General features: G+C 37.0%; 1 protein-coding gene across 1 annotated transcript; it reads right to left on the bottom strand.

The window, feature by feature from the left end:
* Positions 1-942: 942 nt before the first annotated feature.
* Positions 943-25,766, bottom strand: Arpc2 (Actin-related protein 2/3 complex, subunit 2). Its single transcript, XM_083132591.1, has 7 exons — positions 25,592-25,766; positions 20,272-20,365; positions 17,360-17,459; positions 15,406-15,592; positions 11,706-11,926; positions 7,234-7,435; positions 943-3,145 (listed from the first exon to the last, which is right to left on the bottom strand). Exons 1-7 carry the CDS (start codon positions 25,663-25,665, stop codon positions 3,118-3,120), a joined length of 906 nt encoding a protein of 301 aa, XP_082988717.1. The 5' UTR covers positions 25,666-25,766; the 3' UTR covers positions 943-3,117.
* Positions 25,767-25,777: the final 11 nt, after the last annotated feature.

Raw genomic sequence — 25,777 nt, 5'->3', positions numbered from 1 at the left:
CCAATAACGTTACAACACCATATAGCCCGTAGAAACTGGGCGGAGGAACATCGTGGTTGGGGACATGCCGAATGGAGGTCCGTTCTGTTCTCTGATGAGTCGCGATTCAGTGTGGAACCTGACAATGGACGTGTTCTCATCTGGAGGGAACGCGGAACATGAAACAACCCAGCTTTTGTGCACGAACGCTCCCGATATGGTGGTGGTGGACTGATGGTGTGGGCAGAAATCAGTTTTGGTGGACATTCGGACCTGCACATCATCCGCGATGGCTCAATGGTATAGGGACAAGATCCTTCGACCTTATGTCGTGCCTTATGCTGGTGCCATTGGTGATTCTTTCCGTTTCATGGATGATAATGCTCGTCCACACCGAGCTGGGTTGGTGGACGACATGCTGGACCAGGAGGGTATCGAGCATCTGCCCTGGCAAACTTGCTCTCCAAACTTAAATCCAATCGAGCACATCTGGGATGCACTAGGCCGATAAGTTGCAACTCAATCAGTACCTCCCACAACTCGTGCAGAGCTGGAAATTGCCCTTCTGGCAGAGTGGCGACGTATTCCCCAACAGCTCATTGACCAGCTTATTGATTCCATGCCACGCAGGTGTGCAACAGTATAGGTCGGTAGGGGAGACCATACTAGAGGAGAGTTGCTATAGTGTTTGTGTCTGTGCTTTTTTTTGTGCCGTTCTACTGATGCTCTAATTATTATATCGCGTCACATGTCATTAATGTCATTATCATCAGGTATCATGACAGCATATCTTGCTGTAACTAATCTCAGAATGAAATAAAGGATCTGGTATTAGTATGCCTACAAGAGTTTTGATATCTGGTTTGATCCCCTACTTATTTTGCCCGATCCCCTAATTATTTTGAGCAGTGTATTTGTCATTTCAGATATTACTCACTACAAATAAATAACGCCTAGTTTATTATAGGAAGACAATTTCTGTATTATCAAACTAAGATACATACACAACAGAACGATAGTAGTCTCTTCAATTAATGCTGTCATATAAAACATAAATTATACAAATTTGATTTGAAACAGTTACATGAAATTAATTACACTATTAATTACCTGTCTTATTTAAACTTTATGGATGAAACCAGGAGCACGGTAACAGAAATAACAACAACAAGCAATATTAACCAAGCATTTACAATAATTGTTAGTAAAAAGGAAAAGAACTGCAAAGCATGCCAGGCTTTGAGACGAGGGTAATCTGAGGCAGTCTAGGGTATTTTGTCTCTTGCCACTACATCAGTGAATGAGTTAAGAGAAGAAAATTTATGTAAATGTAAGGAGTAATGAGAAAAGAAACGTTAACGAGTAGTCCTCAACATATTCTTTGTGAAAAACAAGATAGATAGGAAAATTTGCACAGGTATATTTAATTTGAGTAATCTCTGCATCACACTACTGAATGGTCAAGTTCCACTTGCTAATTTCAATTCTTTTGCAAACTACATAGAACAAATGGATTGGTATAGATATGAACAGCATTCGTTCTCACAGAAACACATACAATGAGAAGAGTGCAATATTTCATCAATAAAATAATTGCTCAGACAAATAGCTTCCTCTACCTACATAGCAATTACAATCACTCTCTGCACTGTATATCAGGTGCGTATATTACATGGTAGCTAGGCTATCTGTGAAGCCTAGAAAGTAAAATACTAAAGAAAAATCAATTAGAAACTGTGAATTAACCCGATTTCAAAAAGAAGATATTTGTGATTCTGAAGTTGGCAACCTGAATTCTTAGTAGTTGGCAACCTGAATTCTTAGAAGTTGGCAACCTGAATTCTTAAAAGTTTGCAACCTGACTACCATTGGCATGGCAACGTAGCTGTCTTGAAGATGTCAAGAATGTGCCTAGTCTTCTCCCTTCCTCCATAGCCTAAGACCAGGGGTCATAATGAGCTGGTCCAGATCTTAAGACTCAGCATACGCCAATGCTGTATATGTTTCTGTGAGTTCAATCCTTTCAATAAAGGAACAGAACTTGCAAGTAGGAACATGATTAAACAAAAGTTAAAAATAAAACAACACTGAACAGTGCACAGAATAATGAACAAAAAAAGAGGATAGGAGTAAAATATCTTAGGATGCATCAAAATATAACAACTGACATGCTTCTAGGATAAACACATTAAGAATGCTCATGTTTGCCCAAGGTTAAAAATTAGTTCATAACAGTAGACTGTTTGTTGCCACTGCACAAACAATAAGTCTGTGACCTTCGTGTAAACACTTGAGACAACCACACATCCCACACTCCCTAAGTTCAACTGACCACTAGCACACAATTCAGCAACACTGTTTTTGTACCTCACAAATTTATCAAAAAGGAATACTCTCTTGTTGCCCTCCCAAATAAACTTGCAGAAAAGACCTTATTCGTTATCTTTTATAATTAGGATCTATACAAAATTAACCAGGCTGGAGTGAAAATATTACAGTAATTCATTAAGCCATAAACTACAATTGTTTCGTTTTTAGTATGCCTGAGGTAGCGGCTGATTCAGACCAACTACAGTTAACAAAGAACTTACATACAATTATTGCATTTTCTTCTAATATTCTAAAAAATCACAGGAATTTGTTTAGATAATCACATGATTAAAAAAGTATATCCAACAATAATACTCTGATCTCTCTTCTCTGTCACATCTCAACATAGTTAACGCAATACTAGGCTACAATCATGTTAACTCTGAAACAGCACGATGCAAGAAAAATTGTCGATTCTGAGCAACTTTATTTGTAATTATAATGCCAATGGCAAATATTTCTTTATTTTCAAATTGCGTTTCTTTCGTTATTAACCTATTCTCAAGATTGCAGTTTCAGACTTCACATTTCTTTTCATGCAAATTGGCTTATGTGTGAACAAATATTTCCAGGCTTTTCTTAAAAAACTGCGGTACCATCTCCTGTGTTGAAAGCAGGTAAAGCTCAAACTGCCATCTCTTAAATTACATTATTAATGAGGTGTCAAGGTCACGAGTTCTCAAGGAACGACGACCGCACTGTGGATTAACTTCCCCAACAGTTTGTGGGAAAACAATGAATGTCACTTGCACTATGCTGAATGAAGAATCATTCTTTCCTTATAAAAGTTCGTCCCCTGAAAAAAATTCAAGAAGACATTAACATTTGGAAAACAAAAAACATGTAAACAACAAAATCACAATCGTGCTTGTTATGGGCTTCTTGGCCTTTGTTACTGAGACAATGAACGTTAAGTGCATTATACTGGAAATCAGGGCTTTACTGCACCGAAACACAACTCACAATATTAACCTTTAGTGAATGGTAGCCTTTATTGCCTACAAATAGGGGCATGCATATTTCATTCTTGACGAAAACAAAATATGAAATAAGAGACTGCAATATTAAATTTTCATGTTTTTGAAAAGTGTGAGGTGCATTCTGCTACCATGTCTTCTCATGAAATGATGCGAAATAAACTCAAACACGAATTTATTTACTGACGCAACACCTTCCGAGGTCTGAATTATCATGCGAGTTATGCAAATCACAGAAAATTGATTAATTCTGCTGTAAATATTTGAGAAGCAAAAATGGACTCCTTTACATAAAAATAAACTTAATACTCTGATAACTATATAAATGTGCTATCAGAAGTGATATGTTAATTTTGTGTAATAAGTATAGTTTTAAAATAAAATTTAATTCACCAGTTTAACAGCAAAATCCAATTTTATATACCACCTTTGATACCGAAATATGCCAAGTTCTCGTATCAAAAGCTTGATCTCTCATTCACCATAAATATGTGGCTCTACCTATAAGCCTCTTGCACTGCGAGGTTTCTTTATAGAATGCTGTTCAAATGTGAGGGCAGGAAGGGGGGTCATAGGAGGAAAAATTACGACAGTTGAGATGATCTCCCCTCCTCAAAGTTTCCTACTATTTTGTGAAACAAGATTGGATATTGCGTTAAAAAAATTACATCTAGAAAAATAAGAAAAAAAAATGTTTACACAAAACTTCCTATTTGGAGACCCTGTGTCATCCTCACAAAGTGAATACAAAATAAATAAATAAATAAATAAATAAAATAAAACAGTGACTACAAGTTAAAAAAAAAATAGTCCACATAGGGCCAGCTCTAAGTATATAAGATAATATTTTACGCATGGTTGGCAACACTGATAAAGTTGAGCATGCCCTAGTATTCTGTGCTTGCAATATAGAATCGTCAGAAGGGGGTGTGCGTACGTGCGAGTAGCAGTAAGGTGAAATGGCTGCCGTAATACAAAATCCCGCAAATGTGAAGTGAGATCTGTCATACGATTTCTGAACGGCAAAGGACAGAATGCAGCTGACATCCGTCGGGAATTGTGTGTCATTTATGGACCAACAGTGATGAGTGAAGGGAAGGTCAGGCAATGGTGAAGTGTTTCGGGAAGGGCGTTCAAATGCCCATGACAATGAGTGTAGCGGAAGGCCTAGTGTTCAGACGAACGATCTGGTGGAACACGTTAATGAAAAAGTGCGTTCCAATCGCTGGTTCACAATATCTGAACTCGCCAAAGAGTTTCCAGAAGTGTCTGCGAAAACAGTGCATCGTATTGTCACTGACAAGCTGGGGTATCACCAACTGTGTGTGAGGTGGGTACCAAAAATGCTGACAGATGCTCCCAAAGAGCAAAGGACAGCTGCACGTGATTTTTTGGCCCGCTGGGGGGAGAATGGGGATGACCTCTTTTCGCACATAGTGACGAGGATATCGTACGACATGGATATCGTACGACACTGGGAAGTCAAAGCAGCAATCAATGCAATGGCGGCACTCTGGTTCTCCTAAAGAGAAGAAATTCAAACAATGCAGTGACGCGGTACCATCTCCGCTACAAACGCCGTACCCTTCTGTGAATGAAGACAGTGGATCTTCGAACTTAATAGGATTTAACCATTAAACTGTGCAACGTGGAAGTGCGAAATTTTCTAAATTTCACGTAACATCATCAGTTCACAAAATCATGGCAACCGTGTTTCGGGACGAAAAGGGTATGATTTTTGTGGAATTCTTGGAACCAGAATGAACAATTACAGCAGAGGTGTATTGCGAAACACTGAATAATCTGCGACGTGCCATCCAAAATCGGCAGAGAGGAATGCTACGCTCTGGAATTTTTCTGATCCATGACAACACCTGCCCACACACAGCTGCTTGAACTGTTGAGACAATTGAAATATTTCAATGGGAACTATTCACTCACCCCCCTTACAGCCCTGACCTTGCCCCCAGCGATTCTTTTTCTTCACCTGAAAAAGTGGCTCGCATCGAAGCGTTTCAACAACAGTGACGTGCTCAAGATATCAGTTCTGGACTGGCTGCACTCTTAGGCAGCAGATTTTTATGCAGAGAGTATATGGAAGCTTGTGCCACGCTATCAGAAATGTCTGAAGGTTAATGGTGACTACGTCGAAAAATAGCCAAGGTATGTACTTTTTATCAATCACAATAAATTTCTTCTATCATTTTCTTGTTTTTTAAAAAATATACGCTATTTTTTTTTTGACATGCAATGAAACATCACTTTCTTGCTTTTTCAGGAGACCAAGGCAAATATGCTTAAAATGCAGGAAAACATGAAATCATGGAAAGCTTTATGATATTTTGCTTTGTTGGGACCATGAAGATTGAAAGTTTTGATTTGATTTAGTTTATTTTACTTCGCGTTTTGTGCCTCTTGGCTAATTTGCGAAGATGGGGATGAGTGATGAAATGATGGAAGTGATGAATGGACATTCACAAACAACCAAGCCTAAGCGGGATTCGAACCCGGGACCCTTGGCATCGCAGCGCGATGTGCTAACCACTCGGCGAAGATTGAACGTATAACATGGGAAAATGTAAAATCAAAGTTCCATGTACATAACAAATTAAAAATTTGACTCAATGTATTGCAGACACTACATACAATAGCAAAGTGAAATCTTACAAGGGGAGAGCACAGCTTGGGAAACTGAGTTACGGATAGGACTTTATGTAGTGGTAGGGAAGCCTACAGTTATTGATATGCCAAGGTACTAGCTCATAGTAGCCAGTTATTTCAGAGACAAAGCACTTCAAAATTTCAAAGAATTCCAAGTGCGCCTCATGAGGCGAAGGTGTTGTAGGACTTGTAAGTACCCCGGTGGACTCTGGCAGCATGTTTCACATACCGAAGGTTCTGGGTTCGATTCCCATTTGAAACATATACCCTTCACAATATACAATATTTTGTCGAATATCAAGCGTGGATAATTAAATATGCAAACTTTGTGCAATGATGAAAAAATGGAATCATGAATAAAATTAATAAAATTGAAAAAAAAGAAACCATTGAAATTTCCCCCCCAAAATGTAATTAAATTTAATTTCATTCTTATTACGATAAACTATTAAATAAAATGCAATAAATAGTTGCTTGAGGTAATAGAAAAAAGTAAGGCCAAACAAACAGGAATCGAACCCTGAATCTTCGCCACTTGAAGCTTATACGCTCCAACAAGGTCACTTGCAAGTCCTACAATATCTTTGCCCAATGGCACACACTCAGAAAGCTTCGAAAATTTGAAGCAATTTTCTCTGAAATAGTGCACGTTAGTACCTTGGCATATCAATACCTATAGGATACCTTACCACTACATGAAGTCCAGTCTCAAATTCAATTTCCCAATTGCTCTACCCTTGAGAGTGGATTTTCATCAATTTTATTTTCTTCATGCATGCTGGTCATAAACAGCAGCCCCCCTTTTTTCCCTCATAAAAATTGTCTACTGGGTAGGGGTGGGCCGATATGAAATTTTGGCTGATACCGATATAAAATTTACCGATACTCTACCGATCCGATATAAAATTAGAAATGGTCCTTGAAGAACGTCAAATGTTCATTGATCTCCTTAATAAATGTGTGTTTCGAGGTGACTGCAGTGCAACAGAAGTTAAATATTTAGACATTTACTTTTCTAGAAAGTAGGGCATTAAGATTATCTATAAAAATTACAATAAAATTGCAGAATTTTGCTCTAAAATATAAGATATTTATCGAGATATCGGATCGGTAAAATAATCGGTAATTTTACCGATAAACCGATATGCATATATCGGCCGTTACCGATAGAGTACCCATTAATCGGTCCCATCCCTACTACTGGGCATACATTACATAATTACAATATAATTTAACTTTTACTTACGTCATGGTCTTCTTTTCTACATTCTTTGGTTCAGGTCTCGCTCTGTTTAGGACTTTCAAGAAATCTGAAGTCTTGGCACGCATCCGTGAATGTATATATGCTTTTGAGCATTTAATATGATAATGCAAATAGTCCCTGAACATGTGAATTAAGTTGATGGTGTTATCCCTTGTGGTTCGGTTTGTGTGTCTGGGAAACAAAACTAGAAAAAAAAATCCAAGTCAGATATTCGTCCAAGAATTAAGTAAAATATTATGCAATAAATTTGTTGTTAATTTCACCATCATCATATAAAACTGAAGGTATGTATTCACGGTTGCTACGATTTTTTTGATTATGAAATTCCGTGACATTTCCAGGATTTCCAATCCAAAAATGAAATCCTTTCAGACATGTTAATCATCATGATTTTTGCTTTTGAAACTTGTGTTTTTCAAATATATAGATCCGTTAATTATTATGAATATTCATTTTCATAACTTTCTTTAAAGCAAATTTCATTCTACAGGCACAAAAACACCTGAAAATTAAAAGAACTAATGTAAAATTGTATTCGGCATCAAGTGTGTCAGGTGCTAAAAACACTTGCATCTAGCCTTCAGGCTAAGGTAACACAGGTACATTATTTCACCATAACACATCTGCAGGATCTAAAAACAACAGAAAAAGTTCATAAACAACAATCTTTATAAACCATACAACATTTTTGACTAAGATCTATAAAATAATAGATGATAACCTCATCTCCAGCAACCTTTCCAATATTTATTATCACATTGTCAATGTACATACTTTAGTTATCAATCAGACATCTGGACTATAAGTTTTACTTTGATCTTCTTTCTAAACTCTAGTATAAAAGTGAAAATTTATTTCTGAAATTTGAAGGAACCATCATTTTGCATAAGATTTAAGAATAAAAAAAAAAAAGGTAAAGCTCTCCCCTGTGCTTAGCACCACGCCATGAAGGCGTATAAGGTTGAGAATCATAATAACGAAAGGAACAAGTTTCTGAACTGAATCTTTTTTTTGGTAGTGGAATCACAAGAACAGAGTCCAGAAGTGGAAATGAATCGCTTGTTCATTTTCCAACTTTTTCTCATGTACTCTCTCTCTCTCTCTCTCTCTCCTCCAAAATGCAGGTAAATTCCAGACGATCTGCAAAATTCCCTGACATTTCCCAGACAAGCCAAATTCCCTGACATTTCCCAGACAAGCCAAATTCCCTGACATTTCCCAGACAAGCCAAATTCCCTGACATTTCCCAGACAAGCCAAATTCCCTGTTTTCCAGATGCATAGCAACCCTGGTATTATCTGGCGTTTCCTCTCTCATAGCTGTATTATGCGTATCCAGCCAGGTTTGACCAGGACTTGAACCTAGGTCACCGGCATACCATGCCATTGTTCTACCAACTGAGTTGCTGAGACAGCCCTGGTTACACCTGGTTTATCTGAAGCTCAGTTGGTAAAGGAATGGCACGATATGCTAGTGACCCGGGATTCAGTCCTGGTTGAGCCTGCATTTTCACTGAAATTTCTACATACTACATGTCCTGTGTGTGTGTCAAATCACAAGGAAAAACTTGAAATGTACACTAACTAAAGTTCCACCCATTATTATTACATCGTAATAAAACAGCAGTAGCTATCATAGGCAAAATGCTCTCCACTTTTTTTTGTAAGCCCAATTTATACATGTGGGCTGTTCAATAAAGAATATTCATTATTTTTTTATTCACATAATTCCTAGAGCTATAATTTTATTTTAAGTTACCGACAGCTTAATGTCTTATGTGCACATGCCACTAGTTTCATTGTTTTGACTTCAGTTGTGCGCCTGTAACAGCCATGCAGGTTGAAACATGTTCAGCTCTGCCAATGGCAATAATGCAATGGAAAATATGCTGCATTGAAACTTTGCACATTTTGTCTGAACAAACCGTTATCTGATGCCCATGAAATGCTACAGAAGGCCTATGGAGAATCTGTTCTCCTCTATAGCACAGCTTGAAGATGGGTTTCAAATGTTTAATAATAATATCAGAATACCAAAAATTTAATTGGGTGCCATCCAGACAGAAAAATTACACATGAAACATGTTTGCAGAGTGGGATCCAAGACCATGATAATGCACGAACGTATATCACAAATATTGTTTGTGAATATCTCGTGAAAACATTGTGCGAAGTGTGTCCCTCATCCTCTCTACAGTCCAGACCTAACCCAATGCAATTTTTTTCCCCACTTTGAAGGAACACCTGCACAGAAGTGATTTTCGATCATCAGAAGTTAAGGCTGTGGAGAAGATTCTGAAGGACCTATTAAAAATGGATCCCAGCATGTCTTTCACCAAGACAAAAATGCAGGAACAAGTGCATTGTCTCTAATGGGGACTACTTTCAGAAAGAATATTTTGAATTTTCCACAAATTCAAGGCTACAAGCACATGTTTTCTCTATATAAACTTACGTATTACCACATCTCACCACCCACCCACATATACACACAAACATATTAACAATATAAAAGGTGCGTGTGATTCCAATACTCCAATGTATCCAAAAATTCAAATTAAATTAAATGGTATACAGGGTCTGTCCAACAAGTATCTGGACTGAATGTTTCTAGCCAAGGAGAAGGGGTGAAGGGTGGTCTCCATGGGCAGGGACGTTGGTGGAGGATGTCAGGTATATGATGTGAATTGATAAGTTGCCTCTCTGTCTTTGCAGTGTGTGGATCATGCTCGGAGTGAGCAGTTGTTTTGTGGTGTTGTCAGGAATCAAGAGGAAGCACACGATTGAACAGCAGCATGCAATCAAGTTTTGTGTTATACTGAAAAAATCCTGTGCCAAGACTTTTGACATCATCCGTGAAACCTACGGGGAGGATGCCATGTCCAAAACACGAGTCTTCAAGTGGTACAATAAGTTTAAAGAAGGAAGGGGGGCAAGCCGAAATGAAGAAAATGTGGGAAAAGTGAAAGAACTCTTGGACTCTGATCGACGTCTTAGTGTTAGAATGATAGCGGATATGTTGAAGTGCTCGAGCATTTGAGGCTATGCGTTCGTCGTGTCCGAAGGGAGATCGCCGATACCTGGATTGTCCACCACGACAATGCACAGTCACATGTCGCTACGCATAAGGGAGTTTCTGGCGAAGCACAATGTGGTAACATTGCCTCAGCCTCCATACAGTTCATAATTGGCCCTGCCTGACTTCTTTCTCTTCCCTTGGCTTAAACGGGAACCTGAAAAGACATCATTATGGGACGATGGAAAGAGTGCAAGCAGCTTCGACGCAGTGCTTGAAGCAGATTCCAGTTGCAGACTTCCAGGGGGCATACCAAGCATGGCAGTAGTGCTGGCAACGTTCTATTGTTACAGAAGGATCTTATTTTGAAGAACTTTAACCTGTTGCTCATATATCTGCAATATTTTTTTTCCCCTTGAATGTAGTCCCGATACTTTTTGGGCAGACCCTGTATGTTCAGTGCATTCGTTTTGGCTCTGGGCTGAGATTGCACATGAAGAACTCTTATAACACAGGTTAATACTTGTTTTGCAACATAAATATAATTGTCTACATGCTAAAGATATGTGCGTAAATAAGCAAAATGGTACGGGACGAAAATGCCGGCATCTGCACCATGTCACATGCTATCTCGGCCCAGAGCCAAAACTAATGCACTGTAAATTTAAAATATTTAATTTAAGGTGCGAAGTTTATATTTGCCACTTCATATACTCGGACTCGAAATACATCTACAAACACAAGTCAGAAATGTTAGTTTATATTCTAATCTACAAAAAAATATTAATTATACAAGAATTTCAGACTCAAATTTAGCTAATCATCTCGAAGATATATTCTCTGTAAGATATATTGTTCTCCAAAGACACTAATAAAGTAAACGGGTTGAGATAATTCGTTTATATTTTCCACGCAGCTTTCATTTCCTTCCTCGATAAAAATAACTACTAAACTGTGAAAAACTTGCCTCACGGCATTTATAAATACATATAAATTCAATGGGATTTGGATTAATAAAAGTTGCAATTTTTCACATCTCTGGACAAAAACTGAAGCATAACTCTCGGAGCCAAGGATTCACGCAGAATTCCAGAAATTCATGGTGAGTAGCCACCCGCGAAGATTAGTAAAGATATGTTGTCAAAAAAAAATAATGATCATTCTTTATTGAGAAGCTCTTGTATATTGTTACCAAATATCCTCAATCTAGATATTTAAGTAAAAACATACACTTCATTCACATTACGTAGGTGTTTCATTAAAAAGTAAAATAGCATTTTGTATACCTCAAAGAACCTCCAATATTTCAGTTCTTTCCAACACTGCAGAAACCAACACCTTCCTTTTAATTTTAATTAAATGATTGTAGCTTGTTGAAAATTCTAACAAAACTAATAAAAAATATAATGCAAATGAGTGGAAGATACAAAGGTACTAACCAAATGTTATGTAGCCAATATTTTCGCCAACTCGAGCATCCGTATTCTGCAACTCAAGTGGTGGTTCTCTATGACTAAAAAGAACTTGGGGTGCTGTGTGGCTGGCTCTTCGCCCTTCTTTAAATTCTTGCATAAATACTTTTCCAATCACAACGTCATCTTCATGCTTGAAAATTGTACTAAATACTACTGTCACTCGATCTGATTTTGCCTCTACATACCTGCAAAAGATATAATAAAAATCAGCTTATAACAATAAATACATTCAGTTTCTTTGTCAAATGTTAAAAGTGGATGTTGGTGAATATCCATTCATATCATATCTTTGGATAATTCTTTGTAATAAATTGTAATTTTAACAATGATTGGACAGATTAATACTGCAGTGGTCGTGTGGAAAAACACTCCCCTCATTGGTTGCACGGATCACTATTGTGATCCATAGAATATTATAGATTTCACCCATTTTTGGTGAAAATTTCTCTGGTATTATGGCGAGAATGTCCTTTTTGAAGTATTCTGGTTCACTTAAAAAAATAATACGTTATTTCATTCAACACATTACAGTACGAAGGAAATTCAAAATCTAGTGCATCACATTTGGATGTGATGAAACCAAACAAAAATGCATATCTTAGTATCTTACTTTTATTTTGTTTCCCCAAAAATTCAAAAATGGGTTTTCGGTGGTCTGGATTTTAGATTTTAGAAATATATACTTATATACATAGAAATACTACGTATCCGAAAACACTCCTGTCAATGGCTGTGTTGATCACTATTGTGCTCCACTGAAATTATAAACTCTATAACAAGTCAACAATGGATATATTTCAAAAACGGCTGAAGGAACAGAGTTCCTGGAAGGTACACTGGGATGCAAGGTAAAGTGTTGCCAAACGGCAGCATCGGACATATAGAAGTGTGATACACGCGACCATTGCAGTGTTAATTGACACTCTATCAGTGTCTTGACAAAATTTACTAATCCTATATATATCGATAAATAGTTATTTACTACAAAGTAAAGTAATATGAAAACATGCAGTTTCATCAGCTTAACTTCTCACTGATCGAAACTAGTCTTTTAATTTTGCATGTGCCAGTTTCACATCACATGATGTAAGTCTTGAAACTTTCCTGGCGACGAATGATGGAAAGATTCTCTCGGGCTATCAACCAAGTGAGTTGTGAAAAAGATTTCAAGTTTTCAAGAGCTAACATTACTCTCATCTTCAGGGCAGAAGTGAAGTCCTGAGTGTCAACTTGGTGTGTGTATATATTTGGAGAGGGGGGACTCCCGGTGAAGATGGCAGACCAATCGGGTGCCGTGTCTGGGTCCAGTTCAAGCCCCATGTCGCGATTAAGAATCTCTTTTTTCCCCATGAATAGCTATTGCTTCTTTGATGATGCAGTCCCAGTAGTTTGAAGATTTGGCTATAATTTCTGTGTTGCTGAAATCTGGTCTACGTCTCTCGTAGAACAGCGCTGCAAAGAACACCCAAGTTACATTAAGAATTTCCATCCGGAAAAGTCGCGACTAGTAGAACATTCAATCATAGACTAGAGAAAAAGAGAACCTTAATTGAGCCACGGGGCTTCAACTTGACACAGCCTGGTTAGCGATAGTGAACCAGCAGACACTGCACCAGATTAGTCCGTCATCTTCACTAGGAACTTCCCTCCATGAACACACACACACTGGGTTGACGCTCAGGACTGCATTCTACCCTGAAGATTGTAATGAGTACGTTATCTTATTGCAATGCTACCCTCCTTTTGTGACGATTACGTATTCACAAAACTATCCTACCACGATTTCTTGTGACATCGCTATCTTAAGTAGTGGAAGCGAACTGTCAGAAGTACTCTTATACTAATACTTTAATATGCTATATTCCCATGTTTATCCTTTATGAGGTCCCACTGAAATAACACACCCAAAGGAGAAAAAAAAACCAATTGCACGAATGATAGAATCTGGATTAATGCAAACTTGTCGGAAAGTTGGGGAATTGTCTAGTTCCCCTTTCCGACAACTTGCGTACGCCCACTGTAACCACAGATATTCACATTCATACCACTGATTAACTTGCTTCATTATTTTAACTCTTATTTTATACCAGGAGAACTTCTTAATTGATTCAAAAAAAGATTCTATCTTAACAGGAATTTTTATTATAAACTTTCAAGTCTGAATAACAGAAATTGATAACAGGGTTTTGTAAAATTCAACAGAAATTCATGAGAAGGCTCCGTTTTTTTCTTCTTCATTAATCGCGACGTAGTTTACAGCCTTTTATGAACAACAGTAAATTATCCTGATCATACTATAACAACTCTTACATTAATTCAGCATAAAAATTCCTCAACAATAACAAATCCCTCTTCACAATATCAAAAGTATTTGAATTTAAAATTTTGGGTGCATCAGCAATTAGGCTATTTTGCACACGTCGCTTTATACGGGGTCCAGCCCCTTATCATAACTAAAATAAAGTAACTGTAACATCGTGTTGCAACTAAAATATTAAAATATTCTGACTTTGATTAAAAGCTGAGGCTGTAAAGAGGCACTCAAAACACACAAGGACAAAACACAGGAAAACACAAAAAATTATACTGGCAATGGAGCCAGTTGCCAGAACCTTGTTTGTCTGCAAAATGCAGTCCAGGGTGTACTATGTGGAAGTGAGGTTGACTTTTGGGTGCCTTAGCAGAAGTTCGCCCCTTACACCCCAATATCAAAAGGACATCCCTTCCCTATTTGTATATATTCTTTTTATGCTGCCCCCTAATATTTGTAATCCTATTCTTAATAATCAAACACAAACAGTCATTCACTCATCTTTTCTCCCAATGAGCACAAATTATTAAACTAAATCTAGGCTACATACATATGATGCAGAGAAAACATTCAGTCATACATACACTCAACACATAAATCTCGTAAATAAGTCACCAAATATTACTATCTGAATCAACCCTTCTCTGTTCCAGAATGCCTCGGAGTATGAAAAAGGCCCACAATATTTATAATATTTGAGCTTTAAAAACGAATGAAGTACTGCAATACGAATCCACAATCAAAATTAATTTTACTTATGCAAAATTATCGCATACCCCAAAAAACAAAATTAGACTAAAACCCGTCCCCCTTGCGTAACATTGGCAGATTTCAGTTGTAGTTGGAAGAGAGGCTGCACAAGCGAAAACGATCACGTTTGGCCAGCCACTTCCATGCCTTGCGAATTACGCAACAAGAGGAGAGGGAAAGACTTGGGCTGCTACTCTGCGAGGCTTTGTAGGAGAAACTTGTACTGTCTGGCTTGTGCCGTTACAAGAGCAGCTCGCAGATCCCGAGACATCTAGTTTCTTGTGCAAAGACGGAAAGTAACTAATACGTAAAATCAATAATTGATTTTTACGGTTACTTAAATACTTCACTCATACTATAAAAAGGCAGAGTGAAGCTGTGGCGGGCAGATATTAATATAGCAGTTATCAAATCGCCACAACATGAGAGTGACGTTAGCTCTCGAAACTTTGGAATCTTTTCCACAATTCACCTGGTAGATAGCCCGAGAGAATATTTTCATCAGTCGCAAAATACCTGGAAAAAACAAACTAGTCGAAACACCTGAAAAAAAAAAATCTATGTAAAGAAATAAAATTTTACCACCATAGAAAGAATACTTACAAAGTTTCATCTGTTCTATAATGTATGACTGCACGTTTATGGCCTTCTTCCCCTCTTTCTTGGAAGTCAAAATACTTTTCAAAAACTGAGGCGAAGCAATTTCTTTTCAGTAGCCCCACTTTCTTCACAACTTCTTCCCAATCTTTTGGAATGTTGTCCAAATCAATGACAATGGATACATTGTATCCTGAAAGAATTATAAAATATATCAAATATATATGGACAAAATACACAGAATAAAAATGTACCCTATTAAATAATGAATATACCACGTAGAGACTCACTGGAAAAGATGTCCAGGATTTCATACTCAAAACCTGGAAAACCTAGCAAAATGATGATCTTAAAATATTGAAAACTCTTCACTGCAGTAATTATTCTTTATAAGGGTGGAATTTTAATATTTCACCATATCTCAGGGTCACCTGGCAGCAATACATAGCCAAATGATTAGTGTTCTTGCTTTGGTGTGGTAGTCCCAGGTTCGATCACTGATGGAGATCCAAAAGTTCCCTGCTGGCTTGCCATCATAAGGGTAATATTGGAACTACTCGAATAGCAGCACACTCTGGTCCCACAAGCCCGAAAACAGCATTGATGACCACATATTTCATTGTTACTAAATATCCTCAATCTAAATATTTAAGTAAAGATGTACATTTCAATAACATTATGTTGGTGTTGCATTAAGAAGCGAAATAGCATCTTGTATACGTCACAGAACCGCTAGATTTCAGTTCTTTCGTCTGCTGCTGCTACCAACACTATGTTGCAACTTTCCTTTTCATTTCATTTAAATTACTGTAGCTTGTTGAAAACAGCATTCATGAGCACATTACTCAAGGACAAGTCTTTTGGCAAACCATTTATAGTGGAACCTCTATATTTCCATTTTCCATGGGACTACGCTGAAAGACCTTAACATGTGGGAAAATGTCAAGTCGAGAAAAATCTCCCAGCACTTTGCTATTTTGGAACCATGAAAATTGCATGTTTAATGCAAGAAAATGAACAGTCCAAGAACGTAAAAATAAATCAGGGTTCCACTGTAAAATTAGAAGAGTTTAAACAATAAACTGGGTGCAATTGATTCAGAAAGTATACAAAAATAAAAAATAGTAAAAAAATTAACAAAGGAGAACTGACAAATATAATGATATTTAAAAACCACCTGGGGAAAACCACAGTATCCAAAAATAATATAAAGGGAAATGGATATAGATGGAAAGAAAGCAAATGTGACTAAAGCTAAAAGGAGTATTTCTGCACAGAATTCAGGAGGATAAAATTAGGAGTACTGCAGAAGTGACAAAGAAAATCAGGGTTGCTATGATTTTTTGATATGAAATTGGCTGACATTTCCAGGTTTTCCACTTCAAAAACTGAATTTTTCCAGACATATTTATCATCATGATTTTTGCTTTTGAACCTTGTGTTTTTCAATTAAATATGTAATCCGTTAATTATTATGAATATTCACTTCCACAACTTTATTTTTTAGCAAATTTCATTCTACACACACAAGAAGGTGCAAATTTGAAGAGTAAAATGTAAAATTACAATCGGCATCAAATGTATTGGGTGCTACTACTACAATCATGTGCATCTAGCCTCCAGGCTAAGGTAACAGGTACATTATATGTATATACTGAAAATATGCCACTAATATAAAAAAATATGAAGGGAAATGATTTTTTTAAAAAAAAGTAAAGATGATAAAAAGCTCAAGGCAATGCTGAAACAGACTAGAATCTAATGAAAGAAATGCTTGTTAATTCTCAATTGTTACGTAAATGCATAAAAGTAGAAAATAAGACAATACAAATGCTTTACGAAAGAAACATAAGATTATCATACTGCTTGTGATTTAATTGTATACCTCAAACAAAATGGAAATGCTGCTATAAATGTATGGAAAATTTTCTCAATAAAAATATAAATAAATAATAAGTACCATCCTCAGGAACCGTAAGTAGTGAGCCATATTCCCGCTTTAGAAGTTCATCTGCACCATGTTCCTGCAGCTCTTTATAGAACTTCAAAGAAATGCTTGTCTGAAACATAAACAAAGAAAAAATATATAATACCTACATAATAACAACTATGTATAATAAACTGGCGCCATTTGTCAAATACTTGCATCTCAATTCCCTGACATGATTATAAAGGGTGTTTCATAAAGTGCGCAGGTTTCAAATCGCTTGTCATTTTCTTGTTTGAAGGTTGGCAACACTGTTCTTATCATTTTCGTTATCTCTTATCATTCCGATTATTAATTGAGCAATTGTTTTTTTTTTTTTTCCAGATGTTTAGTTGAGTTGCCATGATGAGGTTTACTATCGAGCAACGCATTGGCATTTTGAAAACACATCACAGACACGGGAAGTGCTATGCAGAGACAGTTCGTAAACTGTCGACTATGCGGTAGCTATGCACTGTTTGCTTAACAGATGTTTATTCCTGGCACCGCGACAACAATACGAAAGTACGGAAAATAACATATTCACGGTATCCAGTTCGTTTCTGTAATGTGTTGCTCGATAGTAAACAGCATCGCATCATGGCAACAAAACTGAACATCTGAAAAAAAAAAATTGCTCAATTAAAAATCGGAATGATAAGAGAGAACGAAAATGATAAGAACAGTGTTACCAACCTAACTAACTAACTCCCTAGCCTTCTTAAACCCGAAGGTTCATGGCTGCAGCAACACAGGCCTTCCATCTGTCCCTATCTTGAGCAAGATCTATATACTCTTTTCCATCCCTACCAATTTCCTTTAGGTCCATCTCAACGTTGTCCCTCCATCTTCGTCTTGGCCTTCCTACAGGTCTCTTACCATCAGGTTTTCCAACAAGAATCTTGTAAACTCCTCTTTCCTCTCCCATTCGTGCCACATGGCCTGCCCACCTAAGTCTTCTTGATTTAATTATTCTAATAATATCTGGACATGAATACAAATTATGTAGTTCTAAATTATGTAACCTTCTCCACTCACCTGTCTCCTCATCCCTTTTAGGTCCAAATATTTTCCTAAGGATCTTATTTTCAAATACTCTCAATTTATGTTCCTCTTTCAATGTAAGGGACCAAGTTTCACACCCATATAATACTACAGGCAAACTTACCTTCAAACAAAAAAATTACAAGCGATTTAAAACCTGCGCACTTTATGAAACACACTCTAGAATTTCATGACATAAATTAGTATGCATTGTAGTTTGATTAAGCTACTGTATTTACTAGAGTATTATGAACTGCCAAATATGGTGCGCACCTGACATTTGAAGGATGGAATTTCTTCAATGAAATAAGAAGGTATTTGGCAGTCCCCGATTCTCAAAGTTATATTACATCTTGGACTTTAGTAATTTTTATTAGACATGTTCAATGGATTTGTATATTTAAGCAAACTGTGTGCATTTATTTCAATACCGTCAGAATGAGCACTGCTACTAAAAAGAAACCCAACTATACAAAAAACAAGACTATGCAAGTTGAAGTCATTTTTCAAGTAGATTATTAAGCTGGACACAATGTTTGGAAAATATGATAAGGATTTTTGGTAAAAGTTACATACATCAGAGACACATTTCTTCATTTTTACAGAAGAAACTACTTACGGAAATGAGTTTCTCTGTTTCCAATGTTAGTCGAGGTATTTTCTTTCATCTTGGAATCTATTTGATTGGGAAATCATATATTTTTCAATAGAAATATCTCACCGACGCACAATTGCCATTGCTTTCCTACGTGAACCAGATGCTCCATACGTTGGATGACGTAACCCCCTGTCAGTGTTTCCAACCCCACCTTTTTTTTTAAACTATGCTTGCCTTGCCTAACCTAACCTTATCGGAATGGATTGTGGGGCTCTCCGTGAATGGTTCGTGGGGCTATCCGTCAGCTACCCATGCATAATGTACAATTGGCACACGTGACGAACACAATAGTAGGTATTTTTCGGTGAAGAAGGTTGAAAACAAAAGAAGCGATATCGCACTGTTACGTGCGTTCGGTAGCACTTAGAAAAATGCGTTATTTTAGTAAAAAAAAATGTTTGTTTTCGTGTAAAAAGCATAATGGCACCTTGAACTATGTTCCGCAATACACAATTGATAAGTATGAACCATGAACACAAAATTTCAGATTTTAATGTGTCTCCGATCTATGAAACTGGTACCTAATTTTCATATTCCAATGCATTTCTTATGCAGGGAAAAACACAACGTCAACTTATGGCATATCAAATGGGAGTTTTAGACTTTTCCTACGACAAATCAAATCTTCAATGTGTCCTTTTTCCATTCATGTGTTTTTCTAGGCCATCAGAAGTTTGGTATTCAAAGAGAACAAGGAAAATTCCTATAAGTGTCATGCTGTTTTCTCCTCCTCCTACGACCATCTAGATTGCTACTGAGGGCAGGAAGCTAGCCAAATGTTAGCTTACATTGGAACAGACCAACTAAACATGTTAAATCTATTCTACACCCAACCTAACACTCATAACCTACTCAAGTAGCATTCCACAATCAGAACTTGTACCACAAATGCAATTGTAGATTTCAAATGAAATAAAAATTTGTCTGCATAAATAATGAGGGTTTCAGTATGATGACAATTATTACAACAATATTCAAGTGGTTTAGTCAACAATATAAATTGATATAGAACGAGTTCAACAGCAAAAAATTTTACAACTTGACAACTTTTTTACTCTTTCATGAGTAGTTATATAAACGAAAAAAGTTTTTAATACATATCAGATATCACTATTTATTCTTTCAGAAATGCCATAGCAATAAAACAGAAAACTTATATAATGTAAGCGAACACACACGTATGCAGTATTACATATTTACTTACCCTAACTTTGGTCTTATCACCGCCTACATTTGAAATGTGAAAAAGAACTCCATCAAAGTCAGCAATTGTTATATCTATTGATTCGGGTTTGTGGCTGAAAAATACAATGCAAATCAATCAATGTTATTCAATACAGCACAGTTACATTAGAATGGAAACTTTTACACAAAAGATTTAATACATTTTTATTTTAAGCTGCTGTACAATAATGAAATTTACATTAACAACTAATTATACTTGAAATTCAAGTGTCACATTTGGCAGACAAAACATTTTTATAGCTGTATGTTTTCACAAGCAGCACAGGTATATTTTTGCATTATTATTCCAGTATGTCATACGTCCATGTATAAATCAATAAAAAATATAACAGGAATAACATATTAAGAGTTTTGGAGAAATTACACAGTTGTAGAATACTGGAAACTAAAGTGGAAGTTAGTTCGAAGCTTGGATAAACTAACTAGCAGTTAAACATTCACTAAATACTATTTACTGGAGAAATTATGATTTGAAAAGTGGCTTATGCTTTGCAGCAAGCAGTTCTTAGTTCACAGTCATCTCAGACACAGAACTCTGGTGGATTTCATGGGATGGTTGAAGGAGGTTTCATGTGACTGAAATGAAATCATGTACACTTTTTGGATAGACATTCATTTTCCAGAGAGGAACGTGGCCTGCCCTTGCCCCCCTTCTGGACATTCATGGTGATAGCAGTGGTTGGTGAGAATATTCAAGTTGTCACCTTCTTTACTCTAAACACTCCATTCAACTAACAGGGGCATGCGGTGCCCACGACATTAAGGTAGGCTCTGAACCAGTGGCACCAATTAGGGGGAGGGCAACTGGCCCCCAATGCACTATGCTAAATCTTATTACCAAGGGAAAATAAACTGTCCTTGTCCTTCCACCAGTTTTGGAACCGCCACTGCATGAACTGTAACTGAACAAGGGAACGCAAATGAATCTGAGATATTTCGTGTTTTGTGATGGACGTCCGCAGGATTTTTTCCAGGGGGGAAAGGAGGCATATTTTTCCCCATAGTAGTGATACCTCCTCAATAAACACTTTCAGTCTGAAATTATCATGTTTCTTCAATGCTCTTATAATTATTAATATAAATTACTGTGACTGAAATGAAATCATGTACACTTTTTGGATAGACATTCATTTTCCAGAGAGGAACGTGGCCTACCCTTGCCCCCCTTCTGGACATTCATGGTGATAGCAGTGGTTGGTGAGAATATTCAAGTTGTCACCTTCTTTACTCTAAACACTCCATTCATTAGAAAACAATAAGCAAGGCCAGCAAAATAATTTACTGAGTTTACAGCTACCTACTAACCAATCAGCAATTTCATATTGATATGATGAACATTAAAATAGCGAAAGTATTCCCTTCCCTTTACTTTACGTAAAACTTTCAAATTTTGAAGGCACAAGTCTCCCTATATTTATAATATCACGTTTCTCACTAAAAGTGCGACATCCAAATGGTTTATTCAACACATCATCAACTACAAACGTACTTTATGCCTTTGCAATACAATATATTTCATTGTAAATACACAGAGAGAGAACTTCACAAAATAAGAGCGTGGTATCTTGCCACGGAGTCCAGCACACTACGGCTAGTATGCTGCACCTACCGCTGTCTACAATGCATTCGATGGAGAAGCACAGTGAGTCCACAACGCATGGGCCAACAGGGCAATGCAACTAGGTAAAGCATGTTTGTACGCTCACTACAGGGCCAGTAGGCATCGCATTCAATGAACCTATACTCACCGTAGGGCACCGGGTCCGATACAGGCTGCAAGCCGTCGTAACATGAAGCGACAAGCATGGAACTCTTATTTCCATCACTCGCATGTGTTACAATTTTACATAAACTTATCATTATTTTACCTGGGCAGGAGGAGCTTACCTAGCCTACCCAGAATACATGCCACTGGATACTAACATGATCAGGTGTTGAAAGCATTCAGGGACGTTACTTTAATGTAGAACCCTAAACCTAAAAACAAAAGCATCTACGGATGTTTTACTAATGTTAATCTAAAAATACCTCCTCTTTACATACACAAAGCAGATTGCAGCAGCAGTCTGTAACTAAGATGACAGTAAACAAATGGCTGCTCGAAATCAATCGTATAGGATAATATAGAAGAGAAAAATAATTCCCCATAAAACATGCAGTACGTAAACATTAAGACACTGAGGAATGTGCTAGCATTTATGATTAGAAATCACACCATGTAAAAAATGTATGCAGACCACGATAAATTTGGAATTAAACAATCGGAACTTGGGCAGAGATGGCTAATTTTCACTTCATTGTTATACAATGCACTCCCTTGTATGTTGGAACATATTTCATCCCAAAATTTAGCAAGGCCATGCTATTTATTTATTGGTCTTCTTATCATAGACCCTTGGCAAAAAGGCATGGAAAAACGTCACTTTTTTTTTTTACAAAAATATTACTCTTATCCATTCACACACCTGTGTTTGTACACACACATGAATATGTACTTTAACATCTGCAATGCATCACTTTGGTACCCTTTAACCTCCGTACCCCCACGAGAAGGTGATGATTTTTGTGTCATTTTTAAAGATTATGTTCTATACGAACGATTTGTGTTGTTTTTAGCTCTAGGAGATGTATTATAGTGTCATTTTCATCGTTGCCATTTGCATGTGATATGAAGGAACATGTTACGTTACGTTACACTGACGTGTTCAGGAATATCTTGCAGCATATTGGTGAAAGATACCCTGTATGTGTTTAGTGTTCATAGGGTGTGATTCGTCTGCCATTTGACACATTTCGCCTCTGCAACCACATAGCAGAAAGTGTATTGTTTTAAGGTTAGTACCTTTTAAACATAATACCTTTTAAACCGTTCACATAAGAATACATACTCACTTGCGTAAGTAGACCAATTTGAATACTTTAACGTATTTTGTTTACCTTTTAAAATTATATATTTTGGTTCACATTGGAAATAGTTGTTAGGTTAGGAAGGTTAGGTTTGGTCCCAATAGTAATTTCACATTGTTTAGTTAGTACTTTAAAAAATTATATATTCTCGTTCATATTGGAAATGGTTGTTAGGTTAGGAGGGCAGGTTTGGTCCTGATAGTGATTTGACGTTTTTGTTACGCCAGGAATGTTAATTTTGCTGATGTTTGGGAATTTTTAACGGGGAAAAAGGAGTGAAAGTAGTCCGGGAATAGCAGTTTCTATTGCGGCTAGAATTTACAATACCGGACCCTACTGTAATTTCCATAATACTAACTATACTCACGAAATACTTAGTCTCTGTGGTTCTTCTAAGGTTAAGATGTTGCGGTCTAGTGCAGAAATTGATCATTAACATGTAGACGTTGTAAAAGAAGTTCTTCAATTCTCGCAATCATTCTCCGTGTACAAGTATGGAAACCATATTTGCTGATATAAACAATTGAAATTCGCTATGAGTTACTGTGTCTACAGCGTTGCCACAGTGTGGATTTGACAGTGTGGATTTGATACTTAGAGAGCACAGATCGTGTTAGAATGGTGGAAGAGAACAGTAGAAAACTTGTGAATGTTGCACAGATCGTTAGATGGAGTGTGGAGGAGGATGCGTCAAGGACAACGGATTAAAGTGAAAGTGACGATAACGATGTAGAAGAGGATGTGGAATGCGAACTGATTTGATTACATGTAAGTTTGGCAACAGTGCATGGGCAGGATATGAAAATGGAATCTTCGGTGAGTAAAGTTTGTGGTTAAAGTGCTACGAAAATAAGATTTCTTTATAGGTTCGTTGCTGCAATTACCGGAAAACCATTGACGGACAGCCGCACTGAACACTCTCGGTAAGGTTATGGTAGGGAAACAGTTAAAATTTGGGGTCGTAAAACTACTTATGTACGGGTTGCTCCACACAACATTGGCTCCGTGGTCATCTAACCCACCGTCGATTTTGCAAGGATTTTTTTTTTTTATGAAGATTACGTGTTACTAAGTGTGAAGAAAGAAATTCTGGAGCGCGGAAAGTAATTTTTGGAGTTCCACGTGCTACGAAACTTACATTTTTTTAATATTTAAATTCCTTACAAACGTATCTACAGAGACAGGCAGGTAGCTGGAACGGAGAGGAGCAAAGCGGAGGCTTTGTCGTGAAAGCAGGCGGCAGGTTATTACCCCAGGGGCGGAGCAAGGAAATTTTGATGACATTTCTTGGGGTACAGCCATGAAAAACATACTTGGACATACATCGATCGGTACAGGTGCTACGAAGTTCGCATACTCACAAATTGAGGCCTCCCAATCACGAATTTGAAGTTAAAATTTGGCGGTCAGGTGTAGAAATTGCAAAATAAGCAAAATTGAATGGTGTGCGATCAGCACGATTGCTCATTATTTACAAAATTTTCCGGTAAATAATGAGCAATCGTGCCGATCGCAGATCACTCAATGAGCTTATTTTGCAATTTTTAGATGTGACCACCAAATTTTAACTTCGAATTCGTGATTAGGAGGCCTCAATTGGCGAGTAATATTACGAAAATCAGGGAGGGGTCCGATATTGTAAATTCGCTCCTCTTTTGCTAACACGGGCAATACTTTCCGATCAAATATCTCAGTTATTTGTGCTTTCCTAACGCTGGAACCACTTTTATATTACGGAAAACAATGAAATCTTTAGATTAAAAAAAATCAATGTAATCCTCGAGGGGGTATAGTAGGTCAACGACCCCGTCGTTTTTGTTGATAAAAATGTAAATGACCCATTTGTGTACAGTACCAAAAACATGTTGTACGTTCTGTCCTGTGGTTATTTTTTTTCTGTCCTGTGGTTATTTTTTTTTAAAGAAAAAAGTTATGTGAATAAAATAACTATGAGTATAGCCTACACTTCCTATTTCACATTCATACTAAGGCGAATATGTTATGATACATTGCGATATAACAGAGAAATTTGGTTGGTTTCAAATTATAATTTTCCTACTAATAATCGACAGTATTTGTAATTAACACTACCAATAGTTTTCAGTCATATCACACACTCTACCTAGATAAGAGTGTTGTTATTCGGTATTCTATACTCGTATGAATCATGGATTCTATACAGTGCTGGAAAAATATGTTCTATTAATTAAACTGTCATAGAAAACGTTAATTCTATTATTATACTTATAAGTATTTCATTTTTTAACTCGTCATCGGGGAGAAAATTTTGGGATTACAACGCTTTCCGCCCTCACCGGCTTACCTCATTCGTCACTTGTGTCATTCACTACTACCTATTTATTTATACATACCCTGCCAGGGCATTCTTAAACTTAAGTGTTAGAGTTTCTTCAACTATACGATTGTTGATCTCCAGTAAGATCATTATTCCTAAGGTGCTAACACGAAATACTTCATAAAATCTTCAATATCATTACTTCTACCACACTGCTACACTGGGTGTATGCTGCCGGAAGTTAACATCATTTCAATATGGT

The sequence above is a fragment of the Lepisma saccharinum genome, chromosome 12 (assembly GCF_977018435.1).
Source record: "Lepisma saccharinum chromosome 12, izLepSacc3.1, whole genome shotgun sequence".
NCBI lineage: Eukaryota > Metazoa > Arthropoda > Insecta > Zygentoma > Lepismatidae > Lepisma > Lepisma saccharinum.
This window is presented reverse-complemented; position numbering and strand designations above follow the sequence as displayed.